General features: G+C 40.4%; 1 protein-coding gene across 3 annotated transcripts in view; it reads left to right on the plus strand.

Moving 5' to 3' along the window:
• The window catches only part of fnip1 (folliculin interacting protein 1), a 96845-nt gene that overhangs the window by 56766 nt on the left and 17352 nt on the right, over positions 1 to 22727 (plus strand). For all 3 annotated transcript variants that reach the window (XM_063053263.1, XM_063053265.1, XM_063053264.1), the window contains 7 exons: positions 4713 to 4784; positions 5759 to 5894; positions 6543 to 6744; positions 9740 to 9825; positions 11337 to 11483; positions 17260 to 17429; positions 20711 to 22064. In XM_063053263.1, the coding sequence (XP_062909333.1) occupies positions 4713 to 4784; positions 5759 to 5894; positions 6543 to 6744; positions 9740 to 9825; positions 11337 to 11483; positions 17260 to 17429; positions 20711 to 22064 (2167 nt within the window). The remainder of the gene's footprint in view (positions 1 to 4712; positions 4785 to 5758; positions 5895 to 6542; positions 6745 to 9739; positions 9826 to 11336; positions 11484 to 17259; positions 17430 to 20710; positions 22065 to 22727) is intronic.

The following is a 22727-nucleotide window of genomic DNA, read 5'->3' on the forward strand; positions in this document are numbered from 1 at the left end:
TTTCGAGTGGAAAAAGGATGCAATCGTGGTTGACAAGAGAAGTCAAAGCCAAAGTTAAAGCAAAGGAGAGGGCATACAAGGAAGCAAAAATTAGTGGGAAGACAGAGGATTGGGAAGTTTTTAAAACCTTACAAAAGGAAACCAAGAAGGTCATTAAGAGAGAAAAGATTAACTATGAAAGGAAACTAGCAAATAATATCAAAGAGGATACTAAAAGCTTTCTCAAGTATATAAAGAGTAAAAGACGGGTGAGAGTAGATATAGGACCAATAGAAAATGATATTGGAGAAATTGTAATGGGAGATGAGATGGCAGAGGAACTGAACAAGTATTTTGCATCAGCCTTCACTGAGGAAGACAGCAGGATACCGGACACTCAAGGGTTGCAGGGAAGAGAAGTGAGCGCAGTCACAATTACGACAGAGAAAGTACACAGGAAGCTGAATAGGCCAAAGGTCGATAAATCTCCTGGACCAGATGGAATGCACCCTTGTGTTCTGAAGGAAGTAGCTGTGGAGATTGTGGAGGCATTAGCGATGATCTTTCAAAAGTCGATAGATTCTGGCATGGTTCCGGAAGACTGGAAGATTGCAAATGTCACTCTGCCATTTAAGAAGGGGGCAAGGAAGCAAAAAGGAAATTATAGACCTGTTAGCTTGACATCAGTGGTTGGGAAGTTGTTGGAGTCGATTGTCAAGGATGAGGTTACAGAGTACCTGGAGGCATATGACAAGATAGGCAGAACTCAGCATGGATTCCTTAAAGGAAAATCCTGCCTGACAAACCTATGCAACACACATCAAAGTTGCTGGTGAACGCAGCAGGCCAGGCAGCATCTATAGGAAGAGGTGCAGTCGACGTTTCAGGCCGAGACCCTTCGTCAGGACTAACTGAAGGAAGAGTGAGTAAGGGATTTGAAAGCTGGAGGGGGGGGGGGGGAGATGCAAAAGGATAGGAGAAGACAGGAGGGGGAGGGATAGAGCCGAGAGCTGGACAGGTGATAGGCAAAAGGATCCCCTTTTGCCTATCACCTGTCCAGCTCTCGGCTCTATCCCTCCCCCTCCTGTCTTCTCCTATCATTTTGCATCTCCCCCTCCCCCTCCAGCTTTCAAATCCCTTACTCACTCTTCCTTCAGTTAGTCCTGACGAAGGGTCTCGGCCTGAAACGTCGACTGCACCTCTTCCTATAGATGCTGCCTGGCCTGCTGCGTTCACCAGCAACTTTGATGTGTGTTGCTTGAATTTCCAGCATCTGCAGAATTCCTGTTGTTTGCTGACAAACCTATTACAATTTTTTGAGGAAATTACCAGTAGGCTAGACAAGGGAGATGCAGTGGATGTTGTATATTTGGATTTTCAGAAGGCCTTTGACAAGGTGCCACACACGAGGCTACTTAACAAGATAAGAGCCCATGGAATTACGGGAAAGTTACATACGTGGATAGAGCATTGGCTGATTGGCAGGAAACAGAGAGTGGGAATAAAGGGATCCTATTCTGGTTGGCTGCCGGTTACCAGTGGTGTTCCACAGGGATCAGTGTTGGGGCCGCTTCTTTTTACATTGTACATCAACGATCTGGATTATGGAATAGATGGCTTTGTGGCTAAGATTGCTGACGATACGAAGATAGGTGGAGGGGCCGGTAGTGCTGAGGAAACGGCGAGTCTGCAGAGGGATTTGGATAGATTGGAAGAATGGGCAGAGAAGTGGCAAATGAAGTACAGTGTTGGAAAGTGTATGGTTATGCACTTTGGCAGAAAAAATAAATGGGCAGACTATTATTTAAATGGGGAAAGAATTCAAAGTTCTGAGATGCAACGGGACTTGGGAGTCCTCATACAGGATTCCCTTAAAGTTAACCTCCAGGTTGAGTCAGTAGTAAAGAAGGCGAATGCAATGTTGGCAATCATTTCTAGAGGAATAGAGTATAGGAGCAGGGATGTGATGTTGAGGCTCTATAAGGCGCTGGTGAGACCTCACTTGGAGTACTGTGGGCAGTTTTGGTCTCCTTATTTAAGAAAGGATGTGCTGACGTTGGAGAGGGTACAGAGAAGATTCACGAGAATGATTCCGGGAATAAGAGGGTTAACATATGAGGAACGTTTGTCCGCTCTTGGACTGTATTCCTTGGAGTTTAGAAGAATGAGGGGAGACCTCATAGAAACATTTCGAATGTTAAAAGGCATGGACAGAGTGGATGTGGCAAAGTTATTTCCCATGATGGGGGAGTCTAGAACGAGAGGACATGACTTCAGGATTGAAGGGCGCCCTTTCAGAACGGAAATGCGAAGAAATTTTTATAGTCAGAGGGTGGTGAATCTATGGAATTTGTTGCCACGGGCAGCAGTGGAGGCCAAGTCATTGGGCGTATTTAAGGCAGAGATTGATAGCTATCTGAGTAGCCAGGGCATCAAAGGTTATGGTGAAAAGGCGGGGCAGTGGGACTAAATAGGATAAAATGGATCAGCTCATGATAAAATGGTGGAACAGACTCGATGGGCCGAATGGCCTAATTCTGCTCCTTTGTCTTATGGTCTTATGGTCTGTGAGGTTGTGAAAACGGAGTTACCTGAAGTGAGCTGCCACTTGGGTTAAGGGATCAGTCAGTCACCTCTACAGTTCTTTTAGTTGAATTGTAGCAAATTAAGATACCAATTTTTGTGTATGCTTGCCTGTACAATTATCTTAAAGTTGGATTGTCTTCACTTAGCAATACTTTGGTGCATGACAAGTTCAATATTAGGAACGAGCAGCAAGTAATATGATAGAAGTAGGTTTAGGCCATTCAGTGCTTGTGCCTGCCTCCAGCATTCAGTTAAGTAAGACCACAAGATATAGGAGCAGAATTAGGGCATTTGGCCCATCGAGTCTGATCCATTTTTCCTCTCAGCCCCAATCTCCTGCCTTCCCCCTGTATCCCTTTGTGCCCTGACCAATGAAGAATCTGTCAACATCTGCCTTAAATAATACTTAAGGACTTGGCCTACACAGCTGCCTATGCAATATATTTCACAGATTCCCCACTCTCTGGCTAAAGAAATTCTTCCATCTCCATTCTAAAAGGATGCCCCTCTATTTTGAGGCTGTCCTCTGGTCTTAGACTCTCCCACCATAGGAACTATCCTTTCCACTTCCAATTAATTCTTTACTTAGGCACCACTTCCCTGCACTCTGATATCCCTTGTTTCTTTTAATACCTTAAAAATCTGTTGCTTTGCCTCCTGAATATGCACAGCTGTTAAGCTTCCTTCTGTCAAGCATACAGAATTCAAAAGATTAGCAACTCAGTGCACGAAGAAGATTCTTTTCACTTCAGTCTTGATGCCTGAATCCTTATTTTGATACTCCTGGTCCATAGGAAACATCAACTCTGCACCTACCCTGTCAGGGTCTGCATGAGTTTTGTATATTCCAATAAAATTACCTTTCTAAGGTCAAAAGTATGGGCTCAGTGTTCTTGACCTCTCCTTGTGTAAGAACACTGCCATCCGGGATTCAATCTAGTGAACTTTCGGTACACCCCTTCTATTACGTGTATCATCATAGATGGGGAGATCAGACTATACGTAATAGTTGAGATATCATCACCAAAGCCCTATATAATTGAAGCGTAACACATTGATTTGTGAACTTGAATCGTATTGCAATAAATAAAGATCCATGAATGGTTGCTTTTCTGATTGTTTGCTGTACCTGCATTTCAACAGTGATTTGTGTAAAAGGGTGTGTAAACCCCTCTGAACATCATCATTCCATCGTACACCTTTGTTTGAAAATAACTTGCACTTTTCTACTTTTCCCCCCTCAGTGAATTACCTTGTGCTTTTCCATTTGACACGGCCTTGCCCACTCACTTTTCTACATCCTCCTGATGCCTCTCTGCATCCTGTTCACAGCCTACACTTGCACCTAGTTCTGTATCATCAGCAAACTTAGATTTTATACCTGATCCCCTCTCCAAATCATTGATTGTTGTGAGCTAGTAATCCAAGGACAGGACTGTAATTGAGCCCCAACTTGGATTGCAAAATTGGTTGTTTTAAAACTGGAAAGTCAAATATTGAGTGGTTTCAGAGTGACACCAGCTCGTCTTGAACAATGAATAAGTATTGAATGGCATCGGGAGTGAGGTGAGATGAACGGGTGAAAGGAAGCAAAGATTTTTATCCTTTTAATTAGCAGAAACTACTAGCTGCTTTTAGTTATTTGAGACTGATTTGTTCATAACTAATCTCTTAGGATGTTGGAAAATTGAGTTAATGAAATGAGGTATCTAGAGTAGGAAATTACAGTTTGACTTTTGTTATAGGATTTTACAAAATGCATGCATTCTTAAGTAAAACTGCTTTTTTTGAGTAATCAGTTTATCATAAATGATATTGATAATTTCATTTCAATCATCAAAATAAATGATTCTGATTTACTTCAGCTCTGACGTGATTGTGGTGGTGGGCCATTAGGAGCAGTAACAACATTAGAAATTTCAACTTTTACTATTTGCCAGTGAATTGCATGCTGATGCACTGATCATTTATCCTGAATCAAATACGCATGCTGCTATGCAAAGCATCACAATAAGATAACTTGAAGCTTGCCTGTTTCACAATCTGATAGTTTATTTACACTTTGGTCTGGTTGATTTACTGTGGGAAGAGTCAGGTAGAGTTAAAATGGTAAGATGAGAAATGTTGACTGTTTCTAACATTTGCAGTTCACAGCACCCCCATGGACATGCCCAGTAGAGGAATCAATGAAGGTAGAGGCAGTGGGATAACAAGATCTGGTAAGAATTAAATGAGTTATCATTTATAGTAGTAATTTTAATGTTGAGTTCTTGTGGCTATCTATGTAGCTACTATTTACATTGAAATGTGTCAGTTAATGCTTCTAATTTTTGAGGGAAGGAACATTTGCTTGGTTTTTTAAAAATTCAAATAAATAACCTTAAAGAAACACTATTATTGAAACTAGTCATTTGATGCTATTGAGTATATTCAGGCTAAATTGTATTCTGATATGGCCAAGCTATGCTTCTGATTTGGGCATGACTGTTATAAGCTAGCAGAAATAGTCTGCTGTAAAATATATTAAGCTTTTGAACCGTAGAGTATTTAACAATAATGTACCTACGATTTTAAATGCCTTTATAAAAGTACTCGTTTTTTAACACTGTAACTGCACCCTTCTGACCAAGATATAGGAAAATAATTCAACTGAAGTTTCCAAGCTGAATACTTTTAACGTTTATTATTACTCCATAATCAGATTCTGACTTGCATCATGTAACAATTGTTGGCCAAGAAAAAGCTGCTGTTGGTATCTCCCAGTGTAGTTGTGAACAGAGGATAACTGACCTCAGTTCGTACCCACGAGACTGAAAAAAACACTATTTCTACTGTGTCTTCTCCAGTGTCTATTCAGGGACATCCTAAGGAGCAGACCAAATTTCTGTGCAAAACTAGTGCCTTGCATTTCATTATGTTGTAGACCATGTGACCACTGTCAATCTGCTTGAACTTTTTGTAATAATATCAATGCTGAACATTATATACGTTGTGTTTTATAATGAGAAAAAGTTTAAATACTTGTTGAGTTCTTGATTTTATTTATTTCCTAAAAAAGGATACTTTTTAGATCTATTCTAGGAAGCGATCAGTAGTAATTTGCATTACATCAAAATGAATGAAAATCACAGACTATCTTTTTCAAAATGTAAAGCCACTGTCAAATATGTTTTAAAATTTATTTTTGACACAGCTTCCCTGAGCAGTCTGCTGATCACACCCTTTCCTTCACCAAGCTCCTCACTTCCAAGTAGTTGTGCAAGCAGTTACCATCGTCGTTGGCGACGCAGTAAGAATACCAGTCTTGAAAATGGAGTTTTTCCTAGGTGGTAAGCCTGAAATTTTTTGATGAAAAAGCCATTTGTAAATTGCCTTTCAACCTTGATGCTTTACAAAATCGATTGATATTTTAAATGAAAATTCTGCCATTGCCTTTCCCAAGCTAAACCATATTACATTCATCTCTAAAGGTAAAGCACTCATCTGGTAGATTGTGAGGTGGGTATAAGGGTATTGGATAACTTAATGACTCTCTTGTTCGATCTTGTGTTCCAGACTCATTAGTCTTAATCTGCCTCTGAAAAGGAATGGTGGTAACTTTTTTTAAAGTAATTTAAAAATTGGTGATGTGCATTACTTGCTACTCATCCATTGGACAGTACTGGAGTGTAAAAGGGAGCAGTGCTGCCTCACTTGTGTTTAATCCTGATGTGCTTTTCATGGATAGTTCAATTTTCTGGTTTGAATGGCAGTTGACTACTACATATTACTTTAAGTTTGATGAACGGTGTAATCAGTCAGTAGTCAATGGTCATGTGAGAGAAAACGGAGAGAGCAGTGCAATTCACATTAACAACATTTTATTCTCATTTACTTCTATGACCGGGTTTCACTTTGTTGCTATTACACATTTGACCTTTCTTCTATGTAATCAATTTAAAGGCATCTGTGTTAAGAAAATTTTCATTGTCTTTCAGGTCAGTCGAGGAGAGTTTTAATATGTCTGATGAAAGCTGTAGTTCAAATCCTTCTATTGTTCGCAAAAAGAAGATTGCTATTGGCATTATATTTTCACTATCACAGACTGAGGAGGAGAATAATAAGTTTCACGAATTCTTCTTTGCTCATTTCCCTCTATTTGAGAGTCATATGAACAGACTGAAATTTGCTATTGAGCAGGTACTTGTGTTTCCTCCTTCTACTAACTGGGAAGTAGTACTTCATGGATTTATCTGAATCATTTGTTGACCCACTGACAGTTTATAGTTTTGTAACATGATAGGTAATGTGGAGGGAAAAGTGTACACCTTTGATGAGAAAAATCACCTATATGGTATTATGATTTGAAAAAAACGTTCCAAGTATAAAATTAACGGGGAAGGGTGTGAATATAACTTTAGTGTTTTGTAGTGAAAGTAATTTCATGTTACAGTTCCAAAAAATACTTTGCACATGGGGCAGGGATGCAAATCACTGTTGTTTCCAGTGTGGGGCTCTGAACTTCTTTGAGACATATCAAGCACTTTAGCCCAATCCCACAGTCAGCTCATCTCTCCCTCTATGTGAAGATTGAAAGACCTCATGAAAGCATCTAAATTCAGTTTTAAAAAATGATTGGAAATGAGTACTTATTCCATTGCAATATGAAGTTTGTTAATTCTTCTTCAGTTCCCCTTTATTGGACTTAATATTTGTTTAGTCACCGAGCTGTTAATGGGCAGAAGCATTGTTTCCACATGAGAGGCTTGTCATTTTTTTAATGTTTGGATTGGAAGAATTGATGATTTCCAAGTATCCACAGAAAAGTAGTGCAGTTGAATTGGCTACAGCTGCACTTCCTGTTAAAACACATTACAGGGTTTCCCCTGTTATCCGAAGGTAGAGCGTTCCTATGAAACCATTCGTAAGCCAAAATGGCGTAAAGCAAAGAAGCAATTACCATTACTTTATATGCGAAAAATTTTTGAGCGTTCCCAGACCCAAAAAATAACCTACCAAATCATACCAAATAGTCATGGTCATAGTCAGTCATCGTTTATTGATCCCGGGAGAAATTGGTTTTCGCTACAGTTGCACCATAAATAATAAATAGTAATAGAACCATAAATAGTTAAATACTAATATGTAAATTATGCCAGAAAATTATGAAGTAAGTCCAGGACCAGCCTATCGCTCAGGGTGTCTGACCCTCCAAGGGAGGAGTTGTAAAGTTTGATGGCCACGGGCAGGAATGACTTCCTATGACGCTCTGTGTTGCATCTCGGTGGAATGAGTCTCTGGTTGAGTGTACTCCTGTGCCCAACCAGTGCATTATGTAGTGGATGGGAGACATTGTCCAAGATGGCATGCAACTTAGACAGCATCCTCTTTTCAGACACCACCGTGAGAGAGTCCAGTTCCATCCCCACAACATCACTGGCCTTACAAATGAGTTTGTTGATTCCGTTGGTGTCTGCTACCCACAGCCTGCTGCCCCAGCACACAACAGCAAAGATGATAGCACTGGCCACCACAGACTCGTAGAACATCCTCAGCAACGTCTGGCAGATGTTAAAGGACCTCAGTCTCCTCAGGAAATAGAGACGGCTCTGACCTTTCTTGTAGACAGCCTCAGTGTTCTTAAACTAGTCCAGTTTATTGTCAATTCGTATCCCCAGGTATTTGTAATCCTCCACTATGTCCACACTGACCACCTGGATGGAAACAGGGGTCGCCGGTACCTTAGCTCTCCTCAGGTCTACCACCAGCTCCTTAGTCTTTTTCACATTAAGCTGCAGATAATTCTGCTCACACCATGTGACACAGTTTCCTACCGTAGACCTGTACTCAACCTCATCTCCCTTGCTGATGCATCCAACAATGGCAGAGTCATCCGAAAACTTCTGAAGATGACAAGAGCACATAAAACCTAAAATAACACTAATATATAGTAAAAGCAGGAATGATATGATAAATACACAGCCAATATAAAGTAGAAATAATGTATGTACAGTGTAGTTTCACTTAACAGAATCGAGAAGATTGAACCAAAACCGATTTGTAGAAAAAAGTAGGCACGTACACGCATGTGCACGTCACTCATGCGCACACACCTGCCCACGCAAGGCTTCATGGTCATGGTAGTCTTTCTCGGGGTAAACACAAGTTTAAAGCTGGGGTCTTTTCGTAAAAGCGAAAATCCTCTTTCGCTTAGTGAAAACAGGTACTAATGTAGGTCTTTCATAAAAGCGAAATGTCGTAAAGCGAACGTTCGGAAAGCCGGGGAGACCTATACTTGAAAACTTCCTGCATATCAAGGTTGGGCTGTCAGATCAATCGGAGGCCTGCATTAATTTGGAATAAACTAGAATTAAATCTTGTCCTGAGTGAAATATCTATCTCTGCTGGCTTCATTGGACAGAGTGACTAGTCAACTGAGTGGCTTGAAGTATATTGGACTTAATCTGTTTTTGTAGGTGCTTCCTCATCATCGGTAGGTACGTCATTTCAAAAACACCTCGATTCCTCCCATTCATTCATTGGAACGATTGCAAACAGTTAGCCTTAGAAAACTCAAGTATTATTTTAAGTTTTTTTGTGGGAAGAATAACAACGTGAAATAGTTAAGTATGGTGAACTGCTCCAATCATTGTTCACAAAAATATTGACCAAGGTGAACTAAATCAATACCCTGTGAATAAATGCTGCCCCAATTAGAGAGTAGAGTGTGGAGAACAATCAGGGAACTGATTCTCTCTCTAATTTTGGCAATAAGCCACTGAGCCAATGTGTCTGGTTTGCAGGTAACCATCTTCACTGGATGCCAAGTGCCCTTAGCCAAGAGCTGAATTTGCTATAGAGATACTTTCCTATCTGTAATGTTCTATGATAATTTGGTCACAAAATTTAAATATATATATGTAGAATTATTTATACATTCAAAGGAGCTTTAGCAGCAATCAATTAAATACTGGTTAAAATCCAAGAATTTGATAGGTACTGCGATAGCTGTTGAGTAGAACAGCATGAAACATGCGTTATTGCACTATAAAGTAAGCGTTATGAAAGCAGTGTTAATACATTGATCTGAATCCTTGTATTCTCATATAAAGCTATAACCTTCTTTAAACATTTTCAAAAGGTATGATTTGCATGGGTAACTTGCTGAACTGTTTGATTTCTTGTTTTTTTTCAGGCCATGAAAATGAGAAATAGAATTTCTGAGACAAACCAGCGTGTTGTGAGTTCCAATAGAATTGTGGATGCTTTAAATGAATTCAGGTGACTATTTCAATGTTAAATATATTTACCATGCATTTTGAAAGCTTCTGTTGCCTTAGGATTAATGCAGAAGTCTTGCTTTAAGTAAAGATCCCTTTGAAATGAGCTATTGCAGCATTTAAAAACTCATTATCTGGATAGAATTAACATTTGAATATTGATTGCTTCTCCAGTTTTTGACTGAGCAGTGAAGATTCCATCAAGGCGCTCCATTCATAAAGTTAGTGAAGTAGGCAGGGACCAACATGCTAATAATCTACTCCATACATAGTTTGTCATTTTGCAACTTATAATTTGCACTTGTTTATTGTTTGTAATATAGCTAAATTAGTTTGATGGACAGTAATAAGTTGTCTTATGCTTCAAATTGAAAATGTAATTATGAAATTCATTATGGTAAATTAATGTTTTGTATCATTGATTTTCTTAAGCTCAATCACATCCATTACTTTAATTCGGAAGAGCTGAACTTTGGTGTTAGTTATCATTCCAATTTAGATTTTCAACTGGTGGCAACATATTAAGGACTGTGTGGCGGTAGTAGTACCCATGTTCTATTCACAACTACAAATTTTGATGTAGGATATGACATTATCAATAGGTTATTTTATAAAGTAAAAATCTGCTGTAAAAAGCACTTTCATTTTACAATAGTCTGGAATAAGACCAAAACAGCTTCATAAATAGTGACAGCATTTTCAATTAGGAGCTGAGGGTTTTTCTGGGGTCTTGTCCTTGAGTCAGAGGTTACCTAACTGCTGTCACATCTACTGCAGTTACACATGCCTGTTTGTACCTTGCTGCCAATGCTATTTATAGACAATGAATTGCTGTAGTTCATAACAACTGCCAACTCCCCTTATAACTGGAAATGTTCCTGTGAATTATTTATGAAGAGCATTTAAATCAAAAATCTGGCTGTTTGATCAGACTTAGGGCTCTGAGGTCTGTTTAAACTGCTGTAGCAAACAAACATGGAATTAAATGGAAGAGTTTTTAACTTAACACTATTCTGTTAACATCTTTGTAGACAGAAAAATAAACATCTTCCACTTTGAAATGAAAGAATTGCAGCAGCTGTGGAGAATGCTTTTTTTTTGGATGCAGACTAAATTGCCCGAGATTTAGATTTCTTCTCAACTGGTCATATGTCTGCTGGTCCAATGCCAGTAGAATTTGATAGCTTTCAGGGGGAGGTGTATCAATTGCAGTTTATGCCAGAGGCTGTAAGAATAGAAAGCAGAATGTTCTTCAGTGATAAATGGTCAGCCTTCTAACCACAACAAGTGTATGATGTGCTACATATTTGGGCACTCTTGAATATTGTACAGGAATAACTCACCTTAATTGGCCAGTGTGGAAACAGTAGTTTTTGCTTAAGTATTATGGCTGGAATGAGGAAAAGTGAAGTCTGCACAAACTGTCTTTTTAAATTTAAAAAAAAGGTTTGATACTTTCAGACCACAAACACTTGACTTTTTTTTCTCTCTCGTACCTTTATCTCAAATTAGGACAGCAATACATAATCTATATACAATGCCGAGGATTGCAGAGCCAGTCTGGTTAACTATGATGTCTGGAGCTCCTGAGAAAAACCTCCTTTGTCAACAGCTTATGAGAGAATTTGCTTTATTGATGGAGCAAGCTTCAAAGAACCAGTTAGTATTGAGAAAACTTTTCGTCCTTTTTTGTTTTGCAGGAAAGATGTGATTGTTACTTTCAAACTTAATTGAAATTAAGTTAAACTTAATTGTTAATTGTCACTTACAAAAATTTTCTGTTGAATGTTTCCCTGTTATTCTTTCACTTGGAATTTTTCTAACATTTCCCTTTTCCTTGCATGTATGAAAAAATATTTGTATTAATGGTTTGATTCTAAATACCCACAATTACTGCCATGAAATGTAGCATAGAACGTGGAAAATATAGCACAGGAACAGGCCCACGATGTTTGATGCCAAATTAAACTAATCCCATCTGTATGCATGTGGTCTATCTCTGTCTGTAAACATGAGGCAGTCTGCAGATGTTGAAAATCCAAAGCAGTCCACACAGAATGCTGGAGCAACTCAACAGGCCAGGCGGCATCTATGGGAAAGAGTAAACAGTTGACATTTTGGGCTGAGACCCTTCAGGACTGAGAAGGAAAGGGAAAGATGCCAGAATAAAAAGGTGGGGGGAGGGGAAAGGGGCTGGCTAGATGATGAGTGAAGCCTGGTGGGTGAGAAAGGTGAAGATCTGGAGAAAGAATCTGACCGGAGAGGAGAATGGACACTAGGAGAAAGAAGGAGGAAGGGACCCAGAGGGAAGTAATAGGCAGGTGGGAAGGAGTTAAAGGTCAGAGTGGAAAATAGAGGAAGGGGGGAGAGGGGAAATTTGTTCACAGGAAGGAGAGATCAATATTCATGCCATCAGGTTAGAGGGTTCCATGATGGGACATAAGGTGTTACTCCTCCCTGAAGGTGCCTTCACCTTGGCATAAGAGGGCATGGATCGACATGTCGGAATGGGAATTGGAATTAAAATGGTTGGCCTCCGGGAAGTCCCATCTGTGGCGAATGTTGTGGAGGTGCTCGATGAAGTGCTCCCCCAATTTACGACAATTCTCACCAATGTAGAGGAGACAGCATCAGGAGCACTGGATACAATAGATGACCCCAGCAGATTTGCAGGTGAAGTGTTATCTCACCCGGAAGGTCTGTTTGGGGTCTTATATAGAAGTGAGGAAGGAGGTGTAAGGGCAAGTGTAGCACTTAGGCCGATTGCAAAGACTGGAGGGAGATCAGAGGAACGAATTAAGGAGGGAGCGATCCCTGCTGAAATCCGGGGGGTGGGGGGGGGGTATGTTTGGTGGTAGGATCCCTTTGGGGATGGCAGAAGTTGTGGAGAATGTTGGATGCAGAGGCTGATGGGATGGAAGTAGGGACAAGAGGGACTCTATCACTATTATAGTGGTGGGAAGATGGAGTGGGTGTGGATCTATGGGAAATGGAGATGTGGGTGAGGGTGGCAATATCAACAATAGAGGGAGGGAAATCCCATTCCTTAAGAAGGATACCTCTGTCCTGGAACGGAAAGCCACATCCTGGGAACAGATGTGGAGGCGAAGAAACTGAGAAAAGGGAATAACATTTTTACAGGAGATAGGGTGGTCGAAATTACCATGGGAATCAGTAGGTTTATAAAAGATGTTCATTGACAGTTTGTCTCCAGATATGGAAACAGAGATCAAGAAAGGGAGGGGGGAGGAGTCAGAAATGAACCAAGCCCTGCCTGTTCATGTGCCTTTCTAAACACCTATTAAATGCTGCAGTTGTACCTGGTTCCACCACCTCCCCTGGGAGTACATTCCAGATATCTACCACTCTATGGAAACATAAAATGTTGCAAACATCCTTAAAACTTTCTCCCTTTCACCTTAAAAATATGCCCTTTAGTATATGACAATTTCCATCCTGGGAAATGCCTGTGACTGACTATCCTGTCCATGCCACACAATTACCCCAGCCTCCCCTCAACCTCCAACAAGTACAGAGAAAATTATCCCAAATTTGTCCAATCTTTCCATGTACCATAGCTAATGCTGTATAATCCAGGTTTACATCCTGATGAACCTCTTTTGTACCCTCACCAAAGTTTTCACATTTCTTCCAGTAATGCAGCAAGCAGAGCTGCACAAAATACTGCAAATATGACTTGGATGAAGTTTTATATAGCTGTCATGACTTGCCAACTTTTATACTCTGTTCCCTGACTGACGAAGGCAACCATGCTGTATGCCGCCTTTACCACCCTGTCTAATTGTGTTGCTACTTTTAGGAAGCTGTAGACTTCCACCCCAAGACCCCTCTGCACAACAAGGCACCTAAGGGTCTTGTCATTTATTGTATACTTTCTTCTTGTACTTTGGTGTAACACCAAAGACTCTAGCAGCTATCTACAGATGTACAGTGGAGAATATTCTTACCGGTTGCAACAATATCTGGTATTGAGAGGACAATGCACAGGATCGGAAAAAGGCTGCAGAGGGTTGTCATCTCAGTCACCTCCATTATGGGCACCAGCCTCTCCACTATTGAGGCCATCTTTAAAAGGTAATGCCTCAAAAAAGATGGCATCTATCATTAAGGACCTCTAACACCCAGGACATGACCTCTTCTCAGTACTACCATCAGGGTGGAGGTACAGGAGCTTGAAGATACTCATTCTGCATTTTAGGAATACGCTTCTTCCCCTCTGCCATCAGATATCGGAAAGGTTCACGAACACCATTTTGCTCTATTTTTGCACAATTTATTATTTTTAAATATTTAATGCAACTTTAATGTATTGCACTGTACTACTGTTGCAATACATCTCTTCTACAAATTTCACAACTGATGCCAATGATAATAAACACTATTCTGATTCTGATTGAATTCCCAAGGTGCAGCACCTCATACTTATCTGGACTGATCTTCATCTGCCACTTCTCTGCTCAATTTCAAACTGATCTATATCCAAATGTGTCCTTCAGCAATCTTTCTCATTATCTGCTTTTTTTTTTGTGGATAGTCAGCCACACTACATTTTTGTCCATATCAGTTATATATCACAAATAAAAGAAGGTCCAGCACTGATCTCTGTAAACACCACTGGACATGGCCTTCTAGTCAGAGTAGCACTTACCCCTCCACTGCACTCAAGCTTCTGCGGCCAAGTCAATTTTAAATCTAATCTGCCGAGTCTCTGTGGGTCCCTTGTGCTTAATCTTCTGGATCAGCCAACCATGAGACACATTGTGGAATACACTGCCCTACCCTCATCAATCATCTTCATCACCTCAAAATTACTCGACAATGGTACTACTACTTTGATAATCAGGTTTGTGTGGCATAACTTCCCCGTGCAATGCTTGAATATCCATGTTCATGCTTTTCCAGATGTGAGTAAATACTGAGTAAGTAGTAGTACCGTAGCTGAGTAATTTCTCCACTGTTAGGCTCAAAGTCCTGTAATTTGCTGGATTATCCCTATTCCTTTTTTTTAACAAAGGAATGTCAGTGGCTTTTCACCAGTCCTCTGGTATCTTGCCTTCAGAGGATCTTTATATCCCTCTCTCAAGGTGCCTGCAATCTCATCTCTTGCATATCTCCATAACCTGTGAGAGACGTCATGAAGAAATGGGGGCTTTCCACTTTTGCATTCTTCAAGACACTCAACACCAATAAAAACATTTCCTAGAATATCAGCTTATGTCTTCCTGACCTCATTATTCTCCATGCCCTTCTCCTTGATGCAGGGTTCCCAACCTTTTCTATGCCATGGACCCCTACCATTAACCAAAGGGTCTGTGGAGCCTAGCTTGGGAGTCCACACCATGGTGAATACTAATGCTAAGTACTGATTAGCAGCTCACCCACTTTCTCTAGCTCTGGGCACGAAGTCCCTCCTTAGTTTTGAAGTGATCTTGCAGTCTGCTTGGCTATCCTTTTGCTTTTAATGTATGTATAAAATGCCTTGGGATTCACTGTAATCTTACTCACCATGGATATTTCCCAGACTCTTTTACCCTTCCTGACTCCCTGTTTAATTTCTCATATGATTTTTACTTTTTGACTAAATTTGCAACATTGCTTGTCACTCAAGGTTTCCAAAACATGCTCTTCTTGCTGTCCTACACAAGAACACTTTGATCCTGAATTCTGACCAGCTGACCTTTCAAATGACTGCTACATGGTAGATGTGAACTTGCCCAATAACAGCAATTCCTAAACTGCTCTCATCTCCTGCCAAATATTACCTTCTCCCACTTTAGCACTTTCTCTCAAGGTCCAGTCTTCTCCATATAAATAGATTTCTTAAAATGTACTCAGAGTGCTCTCCCACACCTATTGTGTTATTCTTCCTGATCATTAGTGCAACTTCCCTGCATCGTTTGAACTGAGGCTGGTGAAAGAGAAACTGACTTTTCTCCCCACCTATTACCAGCAAAGTCAGGGAAAGTTGGAAATTTGGTCTTTAACTTGCCACATTATATCTACAGCTTGACAGAACTGAGGAGACAACGTGGTGGAGCGTTAGACATGTTTTCATCAGGTCCTGATGAAGTTCGATAGTTCATGTATAATTCTATGACTTTTAAAAATTGCATTTGACTTGTTTGAATCTTTCAAGTTGCATGGCAAAAACCAATTATATTTTTTAATTAATCTGTGATTCATAGACAGGGTAGGGGCTGCACTGTAGTTTCTGCCCTTAGAACTGATTGGTGATGGAGGGTGAGAGGTGAAGTGTGGAGACCAAATTCATTATACAGAGATAAAACTGGATTTTGGTTCAGTCCATTGTCTCATGTTCGTCATCTAGTGGTTGCACAAGGAATTGCACTTAAAAATCTATTCATTTCCTCTCTATCTGAAGAAAACAGGAATCTTTGCAAAAAAAAACTTTTTAAAAAAACACTGCATATTATCTGTCCATGGTGCTTTGCTTTTTGTGTACTAACCCACTTCTCAACCACTTTAGAACTTGTCAGAAAGGCACATGGTAACGATCTTATTTTCAAATGCTCACTTCCGTCTGATGAAGTGCCTCCTAGTTCTCTCTGAGAGTCAGGTCCATTTTGCCACTCTCTGCAAAAATTTAAATCTCATGGTACATCTTATCTATACTATGTTTGTAGATACATAGGTTAAAATGCATTTTAACCTATGGCTTTGGCTTAAAAAAAGTCTCATCATTTGTCTTGTTGGTTATTGAATAATCCTTGCTATTTTGTGTGCAGCCAAAATGTATTTACTACTTCCTCTGCACTCCTTGTTTTGTGTGTGTGTGTGTGAGAGAGAGACAGAGACAGAAAAGGCTCGAGCTTGCTAGCACGAGTGTGTGGCCTTTTTTCAGGACAATCAAAGGGCTTCACAGGGATAAATCCGCTTTCCATGAGTAAGGGCTAGAGCTTCATGTGGTTGCAGCATTTTTCCTGCCTTTTTTCAATCCTTAAGTTTCACAAGGTGATTGGAGTCCTGGTCATTTCTGAGTGGTTGTCAGTTTTTTGATTCCAAAATATTCATCTAGTGTCATGCTTGCATAACCATGTTGCTCTGCAATAATTAAGGCAGCTTTCTTCGTTGATTGCAGAGTTTTATTTTGGATAGTTGATTCTAAGTTTCAATAGCTCAAGCAAAAAGTTCAGAAGTCCTTCAGCAATATGTCAGTATTTATAAGGCTTCTTGACCATATTTGATCTGGCATCAGGTAAGAAGATTGACAGACTGAAATTTAAACACTTCTATTATCTCTCACAGTGAAATGATGCCATAAGATATTTGTTAGCTGTTACATTCCTCTTTGTTATGAGATAAGCTGTGTACTTATTAAATGAACAAATTGTATTTGCATAGATGTACATGATTTAACAAATTTGCTTAAATCTTTATTTTTGTGTTTAATCAGGTTTCTACCTGCCTTGATTACTGCTGTACTCACAAATCATCTTGCCTGGGTCCCCACTGTTATGCCAAATGGTCAACCACCTATTAAAATTTTCTTGGAAAAGCATTCCTCTCAAAGTGTTGATATGCTTTCGAAATCCAACCCCTATAATCCGCTGTGGGCCCAATTAGGTATGTTTTATTTTAAAAGATGTTTTTACAAACTGGACAATTACTAAATCCATTTGAGTTGTGCAAGTGACCCACACCACACCAATGTGCTTTAATAAAATCTATTGGAATGGTCAAATATACAATAGATCACATGAATTGTTGAGCTTGAGTTTAATGTCTATGCCTATCCAAGCTGTCAAAGTTAAGGTGACTGTTTTCCTTTCTGGGGGGGTGTTATCTCTGCAAACCTTCTCCTAACAGGCTTGACAGGGTAGACACGGAAGTGATATCCCCCCTAGGTCAGGGTGCCTATAACCTGTGGTCACAATCTCAAAAGCAGCGTACAGCCAAAGAGTACTGTACTCAGAGTAAATTTCTTAACTCGGTGTAGTCAATTTTTAAAATTCTTTATTCCAGAAGACTGTAGGTGCTTAATTGCTAAGTATGTTCAAAGCCATTTGAAGCTTTTTTTTCCAGATATTAAGGGATTAGGGTTTAGTGTTAGACTAAGGCAATAGACAATAGGTGCAGGAGTAGGCCGTTTGGCCCTTCAAGCCAGCACCGCCATTCACTGTGATCATGGCTGATTATCCACATTCAGTACCCCGTTCATGCCTTCTCCCCATATCCCTTCACTCCACTATCTTTAAGAGCTCTATCTAACTCTTTCTTGAAAGCATCCAGAGAATTGGCCTCCACTGCCTTCTGAGGCAGAGCATTCCACAGATCCACAACTCACTGGGTGAAAAACTTTTTCCTCAATTCCGTTTTGAATGGCCTACCCCTTATTCTTAAACTGTGGCCTCTGGTTTTGGACTCCCCCAACATCAGGTACATGTTTCCTGCCTCTAGCATGTCCGATCCCTTAATAATCTTATATGTTTCAATCAGTTCCCCTCTCATCCTTCTAAATTCCAGTGTATACAAGCCCAGACGCTCCAATCTTTCAACATATGACAGTCCTGCAATCCTGGGAATTAATCTCGTGAACCTGCGCTGCACTCCCTCAATAGCAAGAATGTCCTTCCTCAAATTTGGGAGACCAAAACTGCACATGATACTCCAGGTGTGGTCTCACCAGGGCCCTGTACAACTGCAGAAGGACCTCTTTGCTCCTATACTCAACTCCCGTTGTTATGAAGGTCAACATGCCATTAGCTTTCTTCACTGCCTGCTGTACCTGCATACTTACTTTCAATGACTGATGAACAAGGACAGCTAGATCTCGTTGTACTTTCCCTTTTCCTAACTTGACACCATTCAGATAGTAATTTGCCTTCCTGTCCTTGCCACCAAAGTGGATACTCTCACATTTATCCACATTAAACTGCATCTGTCATGCATTTGCCTACTCATCCAACTCGTCACCCTGCATTCTCACAACATCCTCCTCACATTTCACGCTGCCACCCAGCTTTGTCATCTGCAAATTTGCTAATGTTACTTTTAATCCCTTCCTCTAAATCATTAATGTATATTGTAAATAGCTGCAGTCCCAGCACCGAGCCTTGCAGTACCCCACTAGTCACTGCCTGCCATTCTGAAAGGGACCCGTTAATCCCTACTCTTTTTCTATCCATGTCAGTACCCTACCCCCAATACCACATGCTCTAATTTTGCCCACTAATCTCCTATGTGGGACCTTATCAAAGGCTTTCTGAAAGTCCAGGTACACTACATCCACTGGCTCCCCCTTGTCCATTTTCAAAAATTCTCAAAACTTTCCAGAAGATTAGTCAAGCATGATTTCCCCTTTGTAAATCCATGCTGACTCGGACTGATCCTGTTACTGTCCAAATGTGCTGTTATTTCATCTTTTATAATTGACTCCAGCATCTTCCCCACCACTGATGTCAGGCTAACTGGTCTATAATTCCCTGTTTTCACTCTCCCTCCTTTCTTAAAAATTGGGGTAACATTAGCTGCCCTCCAATCCTCAGGAACTGATCCTGAATCTATAGAACATTGGAAAATGATTACCAATGCGCCCACAATTTCAAGAACCACCTCCTTAAGTACCCTGGGATGCAGACCATCAGGCCCTGGGGATTTATCAACCTTAAGTCCCGTCAGTCTACTCAACACCATTTTCTGCCTAATGTGAATTTCCTTCAGTTCCTCTGTTACTCTAGGTCCTCTGGCCACTTTTACATCTGGGAGATTGTTTGTGTCTTCCCTAGTGAAGACAGATCCAAAATACCTGTTCAACTCATCTGCCATTTCCTTGTTCCCCATAATAAATTCACCCGTTTCTGTCTTCAAGGGCCCAACTTTGGTCTTAATTAATTTTTTTGTCTTCACATACCTAAAGAAGCTTTTGCTATCCTCCTTTATATTCTTGGCTTCCTTACCTTCGTATCTCATCTTTTCTCCCCATATTGCCTTTTTAGTAATCTTCTGTTGCTCTTTAAAAGTTTCCCAATCCTCTGGCTTCCTGCTCATCTTCCCGCTATGTTATACTTCTCTTTTATTTTTATAGTGTCCTTGACTTTCCTTGTCAGCCACGGTTGCCCCTTACTTCCCTTAGAATCTTTCTTCCTCTTTGGAATGAACTGATCCTGCACCTTCTGTATTATTCCCAGAAATACCTGCCATTGTTGTTCCACTGTCATCCCTGCTAGGGTAACTTTACAGTCAACTTTGGCCAGCTCCTCCCTCATGGCTCCATAGTCCCCTTTGTTCAACTGTAACACTGACACTTCTGATTTTTCCTTCTCCCTCTCAAATTGTAGATTAAAACATCATATTATGGTCACTACCTCCTAATGGCTCCTTTGATTTCCCTTATCAAATCCAGTTCATTACATAACACTAAATCCAGAATTGCCTTCTCCCTGATGGGCTCCAGTATAAGCTGCTCTAAGAATCCATCTCGGAGGCACTCCACAAACTCCCTTTCTTGGGGTCCAGTACCAACCTGATTTTCCCAGAATGGATTAAGGCAAAATCTTAGTGCACTTAATCCATTTGAAATAGACTTTGAGAATCCAGTTCCTGTGGTTTTACATCCATTGAGATAACTGCAGTTGGGCTCTGTATTTTTTTGGAACTGCATTGAATTGGAGACACTGGAGAAATACAAAAGAAAATTTGTTGTGTGGATGCTTAACATAAGGTTATGGAGGGAAATTTATATTATTGTAGAGCCATTCATAGACTGTTTTGTATCTAGTTTGTGAGGAAGCTCAAGTTCTTTTGCATAGGAAAATAATACTGTTTCAAAGCATCAGTTTACCTTAATCTTCATACAACCATCAAAAATATTCTCTTCTAATTTTAACCATTTGATTTTGTGACAGTTGATCTGCATGGTGCAATAGGTTCTCCTGTAAGATTAGCCCGGACAGTAGTGGTCGGCAAGCGGCAAGAACTGGTCCAGCGCCTACTGCACTTCCTCACCTACTTCATTCGATGCTCAGAGCTGCAGGAAACCCATCTAGTGGTGGAGGGGGATGGTGATTCTGAAATGACTGAGTCAGTAATGACCACATCCCTTGAGAAAGGAGAGATAGAAGAGTCCGAGTATGTCGTGGTTACAATTCACCGAAATAAAAGCTCCCATTTTCCAACCATTTTGCAAAATCAGAATATTCTTTCAGAGAACAGCACTGTTAGTATCCAGAGCGAGAAATGTCCCCTTCATCCTAGGAAAGGACAGCAAGATGATAACAGGCAGGAAGAGGCAAGTGGTTCAAATGATGCATTGGTACAATCTCACAGGAACTTGTGGGAAACCAATTGTGGCCCAAGCAGCTGTACTGCAAACCTGCCGGCTCTTTGTAGGGAAGATGCCATCAAGCCATACAAAGAAAGCATACACAGTGTGCCAGAAGCCAAGACCGAAACATTGCTCTCTGTCAGATCTGCTGCTGTAGACCAAAGCCACATCATAGAACCGGTAATTGAAAAACAGCCTCCTGATAAACAGTTGCCTTCTTCCATTCCCTGTAGTGAAAATCATCTCCAAAATTGTCCCATTTCAATGCAAAAAGTCACTTTTCAGATTGGTGAATCACTCTCACCTGACTCTGATACAGAAACCAAGAGAAAAGAAACCAATGAGGCACTACAAAAGGGCATTGGGGAGCTTAAAAAAAGAGCACAGAAAGACTTACTGAACAAATCTTTGGGCCAAAACAAAACAAATCGGATAGAGGAAACATTGTCCAGTACACACAGTTATGAATGGGATGCGTCACATGAAGGAAGCTTGAGTCTATTTGATGAGTATTTTAATGAAGGCAATTTAATAGAAGCAAAGACCATCGATGATCTTCCTAAAGAAGATTTGCAAGGCGAGCAGCAAAATATTTTGGATCTGGGGCTTGGTATTCAGGACAATGACCAGCAATATGGCATGAATGGAAGCAGTTGCATTTGCACTTGTAAAGTGTATGTAACGGATTTAGAATCGCATTCACTCAGTTCTGCTGGGCAGAACACCAGAGACAAGGCCTCCCTTCTTAATCACTGTGCAGAAGGCCATCTACAGAAAAAAGCACCACCTGTGGTTGAGTGGGATATTCCCAGAAATGAAAGCTCAGATAGTGCCTTGGGTGACAGTGAGAATGAAGATGCAGGGCATGAATTGTCCAGACATAATTACTACAGTTCAGAGCAAGATGACTGGCTGGAACACATACCTTTTCCTGGGTAAGAGCAAATATTTTGTACCGAGCAAGAATATCTTGCACTATATTAATTTGTGTATTTTCTGTGACATATGTACAAACAATCAAATGAGATTACTTTTGTTGAGTTGCATTATTCAGGAAAGTTGACATGAATTTGAAATTGGATGTTTTGCTTGAGTGATAAGGACATGTGGAGTTGGAGATGACTCATCCATCGGGAAGCTTGCTAGAAGCCCTCTGAATATATGCTACTCACTGTTCACATCTAACACAGTCAGAATATATTACATCTTTTTCTCTCCCCCCCCCCCCCCCAACCACTTAGTCTGGTTGGAAGTTCAAACTTCAGGATTGGTTGTAATGATAAAGAGGGCAACCTTCGCCCCCATGTAGCCTTGCAGTGACATGCTGCTCTTAGGAGATAGTGCAAAGAAAGAAATTGAATTAAAAACAAAACAAATTGTGAATAAAATCTTAATTGCTAGAGCAGATTAAGCTGAATTCACCCTGTCACTGCTTGATAGACAAGTACTAATCTAGTGTTGTGGCAAATTTCCCACAGAGTCAGTGTAGTGGATTGACTGTGATTACTTTAGTGCTTTTATGTTTGACTTAACCATGTCCATTCCCAAAATGGTTGGTTATCTCCTGTTTTAAGCACGCAGCAATTGTGTACACATGG

The sequence above is a fragment of the Mobula hypostoma genome, chromosome 7, assembly GCF_963921235.1.
Source record: "Mobula hypostoma chromosome 7, sMobHyp1.1, whole genome shotgun sequence".
Lineage (NCBI taxonomy): Eukaryota > Metazoa > Chordata > Chondrichthyes > Myliobatiformes > Myliobatidae > Mobula > Mobula hypostoma.